General features: G+C 47.3%; 1 protein-coding gene across 1 annotated transcript; it reads left to right on the top strand.

The window, feature by feature from the left end:
- The first annotated feature begins 3,155 nt into the window (after window positions 1-3,155).
- Window positions 3,156-11,444, top strand: KCNA1 (potassium voltage-gated channel subfamily A member 1). Its single transcript, XM_019661278.1, has 2 exons — window positions 3,156-3,719; window positions 4,071-11,444. Exon 2 carries the CDS (start codon window positions 4,582-4,584, stop codon window positions 6,061-6,063), a length of 1,482 nt encoding a protein of 493 aa, XP_019516823.1. The 5' UTR covers window positions 3,156-3,719; window positions 4,071-4,581; the 3' UTR covers window positions 6,064-11,444.
- The last annotated feature ends 1,169 nt before the right edge of the window (window positions 11,445-12,613 follow it).

Here is a 12,613-nt window from a genome sequence, read left to right on the forward strand (position 1 = left end):
ACACACAGCTGGCTGTTCCAGCAGCAGCTGAGGTAGCACAAGTTGCCACAGGGCAAGAAGAAGAGAGAGAAGGAGAGAATCTGAGGAGAGGCCTCAACTGCCCAATACAGTAATAAATAAGACACACAAGAGGCCTTATTTAAGTAAGAGCCAGGCTTTCTGTAGCTCACATTCTGGTGGGAGAGAAGCTATCCAATCCACTCTTCCAGGAAAGTTTTCTCATAGTTATATATATAACTATTCTCATAGTTACTAAGGCTAGGAGACATTCTTGAACTGTTCCCTCCTCCCCCCAACACACACATCCCAAACCCTGCCATCTCCATTTAAAAAATCTGATCCTATTCCAATCACTTCTCATAAGGTTACCACTCTCTCCCTTGTTTACACCATCACTGCCTGTGTCACTTAATAACCTGCAAACTCATGCCTTGTTTCCAGTAGTCAGAATAATCTTTAAACACAGCAGATCACGTTATGGCGCTATATGGGTCCAGGTCCTCCAACATCTTCCACAGCACTCAGAAGAAAGTGAAATATTCTCACATTGACCTGAGATGCCCTCCACTCTCTGGACCCTGCCTACCATTGTGACCTGCTCTCTACACGTTCTTCCTTGGCCACTTCTTTCTAGCCACATTGGCCTTCTTTTGTTTCTCAAATATTGGAAGCTTGTTCTTGCCATAGAGCCTTTGCATGGACTCTCACAGCTGTCCCTTTGATCTTGTTATTCCTTGCTTTCTCTCTTCTTGAAGTTCTTTGTTGATATGTTACCTCTGCAGAGAGGCCCTTCCTAGCCATGTAAATCTCTATTTGTCACTCTCTTTCCCTTTTTAAAAATTTTCTTTACCTGGCATTATAATGTGAGGTCTATTTGTTTATTATTGGTCTCTCCCAGCAGAATGCTAGCTCTGTGAAGTCTTAGGCCTCAGGTGCTTTAGTTATTACTGTGTCTCCAGGGGTAGAACATGTCTGACACACAGCTGGGGCTGAGCAAATCGTTGTTGAATGAATAAATACCTTCAGATCCTTACCAAGGGTGAGCTTGCATCAAGAATGATGAGTTCCTAGCTCAACAACTTTCTTCCAGGTTCTTGGAGGTCCATTCCTGGTCTAATCACATCTGCTAGGGATGTTGAAAACTTCCTGATCTTATTACACCCCCTAGTAAAGCCCTAACTTTAGGAACATGGGATCCCACCCAGTCTGTGAATTTTGTTTAGGATGGGAATCACCAAATGCTGAATCAGGGCGAGTGCATCCACATGATGCTAGGAGATGACAGTCGTAGAGGTGTTGAAAAGAAAGAAGGAAGTTACAAGCAGAGTGAGGTATGAGAGCAGGGTAGGGAACCCCAGGATTGCTGGGACATGGTCAGAAAATGTTTATCATGTCTAGTAGGGTTGTCTCCCATAGGACTGTAACAGCAGCAGCAGCAGCAGCAAAAACAAGGGACTTGAACACCTAAACTGAAGTTGAATAATACTGTGTGTAAACTATAATTATAGATAGATAGATAGATAGATAGATAGATAGATAGATAGATAGTCACGGGATATGGAGTACAGCATAAGGAAGATAGTCAATGGTATTGTAACCACTGTATATGATGTCAGAGGGTAGCAGCTTGGGGGAGGGGGTTTCTCACTTTGTGAGGGGTGTAAATGTCTAACTATTGTGTTGCTTTGTACACCTGAAACTATTTTTTTAAAGGGACTTGGCTATATTTCAGCGTACAGCTCCATGTTCTCTTTTATTTGCAACAAAACAGTAGTGCAGAAAGGTAGAGTTGGTGGGATAGAACGTGTGTGTGGAAGATGGGGAAAGGGCAGGATGTTATATGGGAAGGAGTTTAACAAGCGAACTCAATGTTCGCAAAAGAAAAGCTGGGGTTATGCTTAGGGAGGAGCAGAGGGAACAAATACTTTTATTTTTCTGAAAAGAACGCTGGAGTCTGAATCTGGAGGAGGGACTTAACTATTGTAGTTCCGTGCCCGGGATTACTGCACTGCCTGGACAGCCCCACTGAGGCGCCTGCTTTCCTCTGGCCACAAGAGAGATGCTTTTATTAAAGACGTGGGTGGCGTAGGCAGGGGGCCACGAGATCCGCGGTGGGGCGAAGGGGTGGTCCCAATGCAGCAGGGGGACCAATCATCGGCGACTCCGGGCTCTGGCCGCCTCCTCAGAGCCTCCGCCGCAGTTGAAGTACCGGAGCTGCTGGCTGCCGGCTCTCGTGCTGCAGGCGCCGAGGCGCAGCGCCTCCAAAGGCGCCGCTGGAGTCGCACTCCGAGTGCACCACGCACGCCCCGGCATCTGCTGCCTTGCGCCTATGTACGGACCCCTACCCGAAGGAGTTGCAAGCCTTGCAAGTGGCCCTGTGAGGCTCTAGGCGCGGAAAAGAGGCTGCGGGAGGACGGACGTAGGTGGGAGGTGGGCAGGTGCTTGCTTCTCAGCATCATTCCAATTAGCACCAAGTTGGCAGACAACCCCCAAAAACTCACGGAGCCTTTCGTGGTTGCCCACAGTCTCCGTATTTCAAAATAATCTGACCGTAAGAAAACTTGCAACTCCTGTCGTAGGTCAAAGAGGGACAGGCTCTTAGCACCACCGTCTCGCAATAACACTACATAGAACAAACCCAGTTGACCCTCAACGGCAGAGCTCTACCCAAAGTCCGCATCTCTCCGACTCAAGCGGGGAGGAGCTGGGTGGACCCCGCAGAGAGCCCCCTGCGGGAGGGGCGGGATGGCGCACCCAGCGTGGCAACCGAAGCTGATTACTGTGGGACTGCACAAACACAACCTCATCCGAGGAGTTTTGCCAGGAACAACCGCCTGCATTGCGTCGGACCTGACCATTTGAAATGTGGAATTCCCGGGGAAGGTCGCGGCCAGGGGCCGTGCGTGTGCGGTGCTGTGGTCCACAAGGGAACTAGAATTGGTGGTCGGCTTTTCTGGCAGAAGGAAAAAGCTGTGCAGGCAAGGGTGGGAACCGAATGACAACCCCCCTCTACCGAACCACCACCCCCTCATATTTTCCCTCTACCTCCTCGCTGTTGCCCTCCCCCGCCCTCCCCAACCCACGCCCGGGTGGGCCAATCGCTGCTCCGCACTCCAGGCGCTTTCTCAGGTTTCTGCTGATCTTGCAGCGCCCAGAAATGGACCGAGCAGACCTGCCGCCGCACGCACCCTGCCCCACTCGGTGCTCCTAACAGCTCCCCGCGCGCCTCTCAGCCTCGGCGAGATCCACGCGGGGGTGCGGAAGCGGAGGGCACCCGAGAGCCATGTAGACCCAGGCTCTTGCTCGCTCGCTTCCTTCGGGATCGAATCAAGGGCTCCCATAGTGTTCGGAGGGGGGCGAGAGTGCTGTTTATCGTCATTTGCTTCAGAGCTTCGGGAGAGGGTGGCATTTTGCTTTTCTGCCCCGCATCCTCCGGAACTCCCTACACCAGAAGAGAGCACGCCGTCTCCAGGTTGCTGGCAACGGGTGAGAATGGGGGTAGGGAGTGGACATTCCCCCTGTAGCTGCTCAGAAAAGCGATTGCCCGACTGAAGGGGCGTAGGACGAGGGGGCGAGGGCGGCGAGTTTGCCCCGGCGCCTCTCGGATGCTGCGGCGGCGGCCGCCGCTCCCGCCCGGGTACTGCAAAAGCGACCTGCCGCATTCCAACTCCGGCTCTCCGCGGATTCAGCACCTCCCCTGCGCCAAGCCGGCCGGCCAGGTAGGGGGCTCCCCAGTTCGGGGCTACAGCAGGGGTTGGGACGATGGGGGGGCGGGGGTGTAGGAATGCTGCCTGGGACCTGGCGCTCCCCCAGCGTCTCCCGGCGCTTTCCCGATCTCTAGTTTAACGAAGTTGTAAACAGATCGGCTCTTGGGCATTGGGGAAAGTGGGATGGAAGAGCCCCAAACTTGAATTTCCGGGTGACTGTGTGTGTCTGTCTGTGTGTATGTCCAGCAAAAGTCCAGTGCTGTCTAACAAAGCTAGAGGTCTGTGCTCTTCGGTGTCTGTAGGTCCGTCCCATCTAAATGCTTCTGATTTTCTACCCCCGTATCACTTTCTATTTCTCTGCAGCGTCCATCGATCGCCCTGGTGGGAGCTTAGAAGGCGGCAGGCGAAGAGGGGTAGGAGGGGGGAGAGCCGAGGAGAAACAGAGGGGTTGTCAGGCGAGGGGATCTGCTGAGCTGGCTCTGCACCCGGTCCTAGGAGAGCTCGCGGAGGGGAGGGGAGGCCAGGGTGACCCCGAAGCGATGGCCCAGCCCTCTAGAACAGCACTGCGTTAAGGCACCTCGGAGCAGGAAGAAACACCAGCCCTCCCCCCACCCCAACCCTGGGGAAAAAGCTGCAACCGGGGCCGCAGGCGAGGGGGATTCCAAACAGAGCAAAAGGTAGGGTGGAGAGGAAGGGAACCAGAAGCGAAGTCGCAGATATCTCCACCGGCAGGCTTCGAAGCCCCTCCCCCTGAGCGTGGGGGAGACGCGAACTCCGGTGGGGGGGGCGCTTGAGTCCCCCCCACCCCTCCTCTCTCCGTCCTTCCCACCGCTGGCCCTCTCCTGGTCTCTCACCCCTGCACACGGCTTCCACCATGACGGTGATGTCTGGGGAGAACGTGGACGAGGCGTCCGCAGCCCCGGGCCACCCCCAGGATTACCCCCGGCCCGCCGACCACGAGGACCACGAGTGCTGCGAACGCGTTGTGATCAACATCTCCGGGCTGCGCTTCGAGACGCAGCTCAAAACCCTGGCGCAGTTCCCCAACACGCTGCTGGGCAACCCTAAGAAACGCATGCGCTACTTCGACCCCCTGAGGAACGAGTACTTCTTCGACCGCAACCGGCCCAGCTTCGACGCCATCCTCTACTACTACCAGTCGGGGGGCCGGCTGCGGAGGCCCGTCAACGTGCCCTTGGACATGTTCTCGGAGGAGATCAAATTTTACGAGCTGGGCGAGGAGGCCATGGAGAAGTTCCGGGAGGACGAGGGCTTCATCAAGGAGGAGGAGCGCCCCCTGCCCGAGAAGGAATACCAGCGCCAGGTGTGGCTGCTCTTCGAGTACCCCGAGAGCTCGGGGCCTGCCCGAGTCATAGCTATCGTCTCCGTCATGGTCATCCTCATCTCCATCGTCATCTTTTGCCTGGAGACTCTACCTGAGCTGAAGGATGACAAGGACTTCACAGGCACCATCCACCGCATCGACAACACCACGGTCATCTACACTTCCAACATCTTCACGGACCCCTTCTTCATCGTGGAAACCCTGTGCATCATCTGGTTCTCCTTCGAGCTGGTGGTGCGCTTCTTCGCCTGCCCCAGCAAGGCAGACTTCTTCAAAAACATCATGAACTTCATCGACATCGTGGCCATCATCCCCTATTTCATCACCCTGGGCACCGAGATAGCTGAGCAGGAGGGGAACCAGAAGGGCGAACAGGCCACTTCGCTGGCCATCCTCAGGGTCATCCGGTTGGTAAGGGTTTTTAGAATCTTCAAACTCTCCCGCCACTCCAAGGGCCTCCAGATCCTGGGCCAGACCCTCAAAGCTAGTATGAGAGAGCTAGGGCTGCTCATCTTTTTCCTCTTCATCGGGGTCATCCTGTTTTCTAGTGCAGTGTACTTTGCCGAGGCGGAAGAAGCTGAGTCGCACTTCTCCAGTATCCCCGATGCTTTCTGGTGGGCGGTGGTGTCCATGACCACTGTAGGATACGGTGACATGTACCCTGTGACAATTGGAGGCAAGATCGTGGGCTCCTTGTGTGCCATCGCTGGTGTGCTGACAATTGCCCTGCCCGTACCTGTCATTGTGTCCAATTTCAACTATTTCTACCACCGAGAAACTGAGGGGGAAGAGCAGGCTCAGCTGCTCCACGTTAGCTCCCCTAATTTAGCCTCTGACAGTGACCTCAGTCGGCGCAGTTCCTCTACTCTCAGCAAATCTGAGTACATGGAGATCGAAGAGGATATGAATAATAGCATAGCCCATTATAGGCAGGCCAATATCAGAACTGGCAACTGCACCACAGCTAACCAAAACTGCGTTAATAAGAGCAAGCTACTGACCGATGTTTAAAAGCCAAGCAAACAAAAAAAGCCCACTTAGCCCGCTTGAAAGACTTAAAAAACAAAACAAAACAAAAACCCTAGTGACCCATGTCACTCTTTGTCGATACTTTACTAAATAGTTTTTGAATGCTCTATTTAACTGTCAATGCATTGTTGCATTGTGGATTTTGGGGGCGGCCAACCAGAAGCTTCCAAGATCTGTGAAAAACAAACAAAACAAAAAACTATTTTCATTTTATTAAAAAATGGGAAAAGAACATGTATTTTCTAAAACTGGTTTAAAAAATTCAGTTCATGAGCTAGTCTAGGTAAAATAAGATTCATAGGCTTCCCCACACTGAAACATTTGTAATCCTTGGGCTTCTTTAACTTTTTTCTTTTAACTAAAAACCAGGTGATCACTTAGAAATATAAAATTAAAAGTTGCATGGGACTCCGATAGAAAAATCTTTGCCAACTGCATAGCACATTTAAGACAGTGCATCTGATGTATTATATGTAACATGATAGACAAGCCAAAATTGGCAATGAACAAATGTTTTCGTTTTGATCAATCAAACTGCATATTATAAGACGAAAGAAAAAAACAAACAAAATTACTTAAGACTGGTTCACAAAGCACCTTATCAATTTGATACTAGTCCTGGTCTGTAGGGATTTTCCTTCTGCCCCATTCCCCTTCTAGCCAAACTATCCCCTAAGAAAAAGATACTGAATTAAATTAATTGATTCATCTGCAGTGCTGCTAAGTTTCTCACCTGCAAATGAACCCAACACAGGTCTTTTCTCACTGGTCCTGTACCCTGACCCTGGCCTTCAGAACTGGATGTAAAACCTTAGCCTCCTTATTGCAAGAGAGCACAAATAGAGTTAAATGTAAGCATGTTTGATTCTGATAATATTTATTTTATAATCGCATGCTGAGAACGTTAACTCAGACAATAGGGGATAAGCTTACGTTTGAATTGACTCTTCTAAAAATAGATCCTTTTTCATTTGCATTCACCAAAAGTGCACTCCTTCATTTAACTATTTTATTCATAAATAAAGTACTGTATTTAAGTGCATATGTTAGTCAGATGGGAACAATAACTTTTTGGAGCTCAAAGCATGTTCTCTTATTCAGTATTATGGACTATTTGATTAAAGTGTACCTTGAATTAATTAATGCATGATTTCAGTAAAAAAAATTTAAAAAATAATAAAAATTACAAGTTTGTGGGATGAAGGGCCCAAAGATATAGTGGGGGGGTGGGGGTGGGGGCACTCAGTCAATTTTCCTGCCTTTGCTCAGGGAAATATCAGGTTTCTGTGCAGGTATAGGCAGAGAAAGGACCAATATGCCCATCTTTTAAAGGGAAGCTATACAGAAAACTAAAGAAGTCATCCAAGTATATATAGCAACACCTAAGAACAAGTATTCTTTCTAGCTGAAGATAAACACAAGCAAAACAAACACAACAAACAAAAAAAGGTGCAATACTGCATGTTTTTGGTGCATTCTTAAGATGTAAATGAAAATGTTTATCTATTGTATGCATCCAAAGCAGAGCTGATTTCTTTTTGCAGTCATGACTTGAAGTCTGTGGAGACTTCGTCCCTCTCCTTGAGTCTCCCTGAAGAAACTTAACCAATTGATTTCATAGTTGCTTAGTGCCTTTATCCTGTACCCACAGCGAACTGCAGAAAAGTGCCTCCGTTAACACAGCTGAGAAGTTATGTAACAAAGGGAGGAAGGGTTGGGGCACAGATATTTTGCTTTTACTTTTGCCATCCTTGCTGTCTCACTTCACCACTGTGAGAAGACCACATCATCCTGAACCCTGGAGAGGAGCGATACAGGAGGGTGCTGTTTCTCTGGCCATCCTCTGGACTGAGTCCCTTTGGCAGCCTGATGTGAGATGTAAACTGGGACCTGAGACCCAGCTTCAAACTGGACATGAACCATGAACTTGTTTTATTTTATTTTTTTGGTCTCCACCAGAAGCCAAGATAAACTTTTTGGGAATTTATTTCCTATCAAGGGTCACTCTGGACATTTAAGGCTTCCTCAGGTCCAGTGTAGTGTTTCTTGTGCATTTCCTTATTCCTTCTCTGTTAGCAACAGTACTTTGCAAATCTCGAATAGTCTGATCTTTCTAGGCATCGTCGTGGCTGTGGGAACATTCAGTTCAGACTAACCTTTCCTAGGCCCTCCTTTCTGGCCCACTCCCTTCAGATGTTTTCTATGATGCTCCTATGATCTTCTCACCTGGCAGTCACTTCACAGGCTGAGCATCTAACTTCTACCACCCCCGGCAACCCGTGCAGAGAACAGCTGGGACCCTCCGCCTAGCTAAAAGAGGGCCACGTAACACAGGCCTCTGGGGTCCAGCAGCTGTCCACCAATGGAGAGGAGCTCACCATCTTTTTAAGGACACCAGTGGGGATCTTCATTCTGCACTTAGCATGGGGCCGCCTGCCGCTGACCACCTTACATTCTTGTCCTGCTTCTGGAAATCTCCCCTGTTACCTCCAATCCTTCCCCCACCTAATCCTAGAACTAGCAGTGAGGCAGTAAACGAAGAAACTAGAATAATGCTCAGGCTGGCTGAGTCTGTGGAAGGAAAAAGCATGGATATTTTATTTTCCTGTGCTGCTCATGTGACTCTGTAAGACTAATGTAACATCATGGAAGATGAGGGGCCAAGGACTGCACACCTCTGACCACAGGCCATAAACCTTCCTCTGTGATGTTTCCTTCTCTTTTCAACCTTGACTCATCCTGGCTATTCCTCTCCTATCTGCTTAAAATCCCCAGTTGGGAAAAAAATGCCAACCTCCCCCAAATTTCCGGGGATATCTTGATCTTTTATTTAGACTCTGAGGTCTAGGACACACAGAGCTTGAAACACTGCACTGTCAACAGCAATAATCCACTCAGTACTGTGGGATGGATGGGTCAGAGGATGAGAAAATGGGACCAAGCCTGATTAGATGGACTTTGGCTACCTGGTATACCTCTCGTAGTTAGACACTGGACTGGTGATTCTTCTGCATGTGGAACAGGGGAAAGTGCTGCATGCAGTGAACCTGTCAGCCTGGGATTGGGAATGAGTTGTTGGTGTGAATTTGGGAGGTATGGGGAAAAAAGAGTGCTGCTTATCCATCTGTAGCTCATTGCAACCAAGTCAGTAAGAATGGAGTCCAGGGACTATCTGTGTAGCATAGGCATGCGGACTTTGACAAAGCTCCTCCCCCTGCACTGTACTGTGCTGAAATGTTTTTGTAGACCTGAAGGTGCACTTAACAAAACTGCCTATTAAGGAATGACTCTCTTTTGGTTTATTTCCTTATATTTATTTCATTGGGCTTTTTACCTTCTCACTCCCTTCCTAGGTCTTGAGCTTTAATGGCTCATGTCCTGACTACTTGTTTTCTCCAAAAGGAGAAGACTTCTGACTTGCTGATAGCCATAGCTCGGCTCTTCCAGTGTTTGGGGGCCCTAGTTCAATAGGGTGGCCGTGGAAGGGCTGGGTCACATCAGGGCTGTTAGCCATCCCAGAATCTCTGAAGTGATTAACTCACCTCAAGTGATCTGAATTAGAGAGACCAAAGACATTAATTTCCTCTGTCCTCAGATTTGTAGAAGACAGATTGTAACCAGGAAAGGTTTTTGTTTTCGCTTCTCCTCTCCCCCATCTGTGCACAGCCCTCCATGCTCCCCCTTGAGAGTTGAGTTCTGATCATCAGTTAAAACAGTTCATTGGGAGTGTGTTACTGAGTGAGTCTAGCAAAATCAAATGAACCACTAGCAGATTCTTCTCCTGGAATATGGCCAATCGACAGTCAATCCTCTGAAATCAAAATGTGCAGGAGGTTTAGATTCCGCTGCCGTGGGACCCAAGCACCAGTGCCATCAGTCTTGACTCACTTGAGAGTTTTTTTAAAATGCATGCAAATGGTAAGTGAGGAATAGATTTCTTTAGGTAGAAATTTGGTTTAGTCCATACAGGACCATCTTCACGTTGTGTGTGGTTCGTTACAGTTTTTTCAAATTAGTTAACATTAGAAGAGTCAGTAAAATAGTTTCCCAACCCTCCCATTTAATATAGGAGACCTCAAAACACATGCTTTAGAACAATTTTATGATAGAATTTTCCTTGTTTGGTAGATTAGATTGAACAGAAAAAAGAGAACATCAGCAGAAGGCAATTCCCCATTTTTTTCCAGGAACTGCTTATTCCTGGGAGTGGTGAGAATTGGTGGTTGGTAACCATCCATAATATAAAATTGTTAGAAAGAATATAAACTGCCAAACAGCCGTTTTACCTTCCCGCTTCTTCCAGAGAGGATGAAATCTTTCTATGCTTATGTTCACTTGAAGAAGGCAAACTATAATTTGTAAACCAGTCACAACCCAAGTGGAATTGCTATCTCAGGAGTGGTCCTCATCCACCATGGGGTGGATTAGTCCTCGTATTTATATTATGGAATTTCAGGGTACATGCGAACATGTCCAGCATGACTCAGGTAACTCTTAGGAGAATGTACATTATTTATCATTTTTGTAAAGAAGCAAACAAGAGCTGAGTTATTAACCAAAACTGTTCCATTACCTTGGGTCACTGTGCGAACTCATTCAGGGTACACGTGCAAGGTTTAGAGAGCTTAGCATCGCATGCCAGTCTCTTTGCTCAGACAAAATGACCATGGGCTTCCTTGGGAAGTCCAGGGTGTAGGTAAGGGGTGAAGCCCTGCTGACCTCAGGACTATTAGCTTTAAAAAGATTAGCCCTGGTCACAGTGATTTTCATTTAGGAGCTAACTAGGAGTTTACTTTTTATGACATGAGACTTCAAAGAGTATAGAAAAGTTTTGTGCCATAACCAGAGAGGAAAAAGAAATGGTGTAAGAAAAGAAAACGAAACAAATCACAAAATCCCTTGCAAACTAGTCCAGGTCAAAACCTGTCTCCTCTCCCAAACATGCAGAAACATCTTTCTTCTCTTCAGTGCACTGTTTGATGCAGCAGCTCTAAGTAGTCAGCATGGACTCTAGGTGACATACCTCTAATAGTAAAGTACTACCAAGGTCAAAAATAAAAATCGAGTAGTATTAATTAAAAGTGCACCATCAGGACAACAAACCATTTAAGCTAAAAAAGCACTCTTTTATTTCTTGAGTTTGCCAGTTGCTTCCACCTTGAGTTGAGGATGTGTCTCATTTTCACCTACTGTACATTTCCCCTGCCCTAACTGTTTAATATGTCAGGTAGAGGACGTTGAATGTTATGAATTGAAAACCTAATTGAAGCGCATAGTTTTCATCTATGCAATTTTACTTGCTTCTGTCACTTTATGATCTGTTCATATTTGGCATCAATTAAAGATAATTTTTAAGGATCTTATCAAGGAATATCTTGACTGGTTATTTGTCTCTTGTTTAACTGGCCTTTTGGGACCCCTTTCTTGTGGGGTCTCTTTAAATAACATGATGAATCCAGGATAAAATCATGAAGCAGCCTTGTGTTATTTGAAATTCCTAAACTGTTTCTTCTATACAAGGAAATACATTGATTTTGACAATAAATTTACAGTTTGGACTCAGGTAGGATCCCAAGGAGAGGCCTTTGGAATTTGGCCTATGAAAGCAGTGAGGATCAAGCTTCGAAAAAGGAAAAAGAAATGAGGCCCAAGGGAGTAAAGTAATTGATTATATTCACTTAAATTGCTTCTGATTTGAAACTATAGTTCATTCATAGTTTAAGCTTTTCTGGGAGGATAATTGTGTGTGTGTGTGTGTGTGTGTGTGTGTGTGTGTGTGTGTGTGTGTATGACAGCGCAATGGCTTGGTATCAAATAACTTGACGGTTACAAAATGGTGTTGGAAGTAAGTGATTTACATGTGGACAAAATGATCCCTACCTGTTCTTTACACAGACTTTCCCACAAAGTTGTATGTGTGGTTAACATGTCTTTCTTCCTGTTTTTGTTTTTTTTTATGACTTGGTGCATTTCCTTTTGATTTTTCCTGAGATTTAAAAGTTCTCCTTTCTCCCTTGTGAATATCATATTTTATATAAGCTCTTTTATGTCCGAGCAAACAGGGTTACATGCTTTGCGATAGGTGTCTGTTATATGCCAAATGCGTTAGGTGGTTGGGCTGGTGCGTCATCATAAAAATGTATTGCATTGTGATGGGCTTCAATGGTAAGATTTGAAGATGAACCTTGCTTTTGCTGTAAACGTTGCTACTGAAAGTAGACCATGAGGCTGGGCAGGCTGCCCATGATTTTTCTGTTGTGGTCAGAAAACAAGCCAGGCAGTGTCCTGACAGACAAGGGTAAGAGAGAGCTAGAACCACATCAATGGCGGTGGGCAAATGAGCCAGGTCATTCACAACCCTGAGTGTGATTCTCAAAGCCCAGCCTTGGAAAGGGCTTCTTGAAGCCGAAGCAGACAGATCCAGGGAGCTGCAGGGAGAGAGGGCTGTAACTGGAAACGTGATTGTTTACAGAGCTTCCAAAAGAAGTCAAATCACTTGTAAGAGATGCCAACCAGAGGAGTTGAGAACAGA

This window comes from Hipposideros armiger, unplaced genomic scaffold (assembly GCF_001890085.2).
Source record: "Hipposideros armiger isolate ML-2016 unplaced genomic scaffold, ASM189008v1 scaffold_342, whole genome shotgun sequence".
Lineage (NCBI taxonomy): Eukaryota > Metazoa > Chordata > Mammalia > Chiroptera > Hipposideridae > Hipposideros > Hipposideros armiger.

What these genes read in the sequence shown, in the direction of transcription:
- KCNA1 (XM_019661278.1), top strand. Translation starts at nt 4,582, where the DNA reads ATGACGGTGATGTCTGGGGAGAACGTGGACGAGGCGTCCGCAGCCCCG.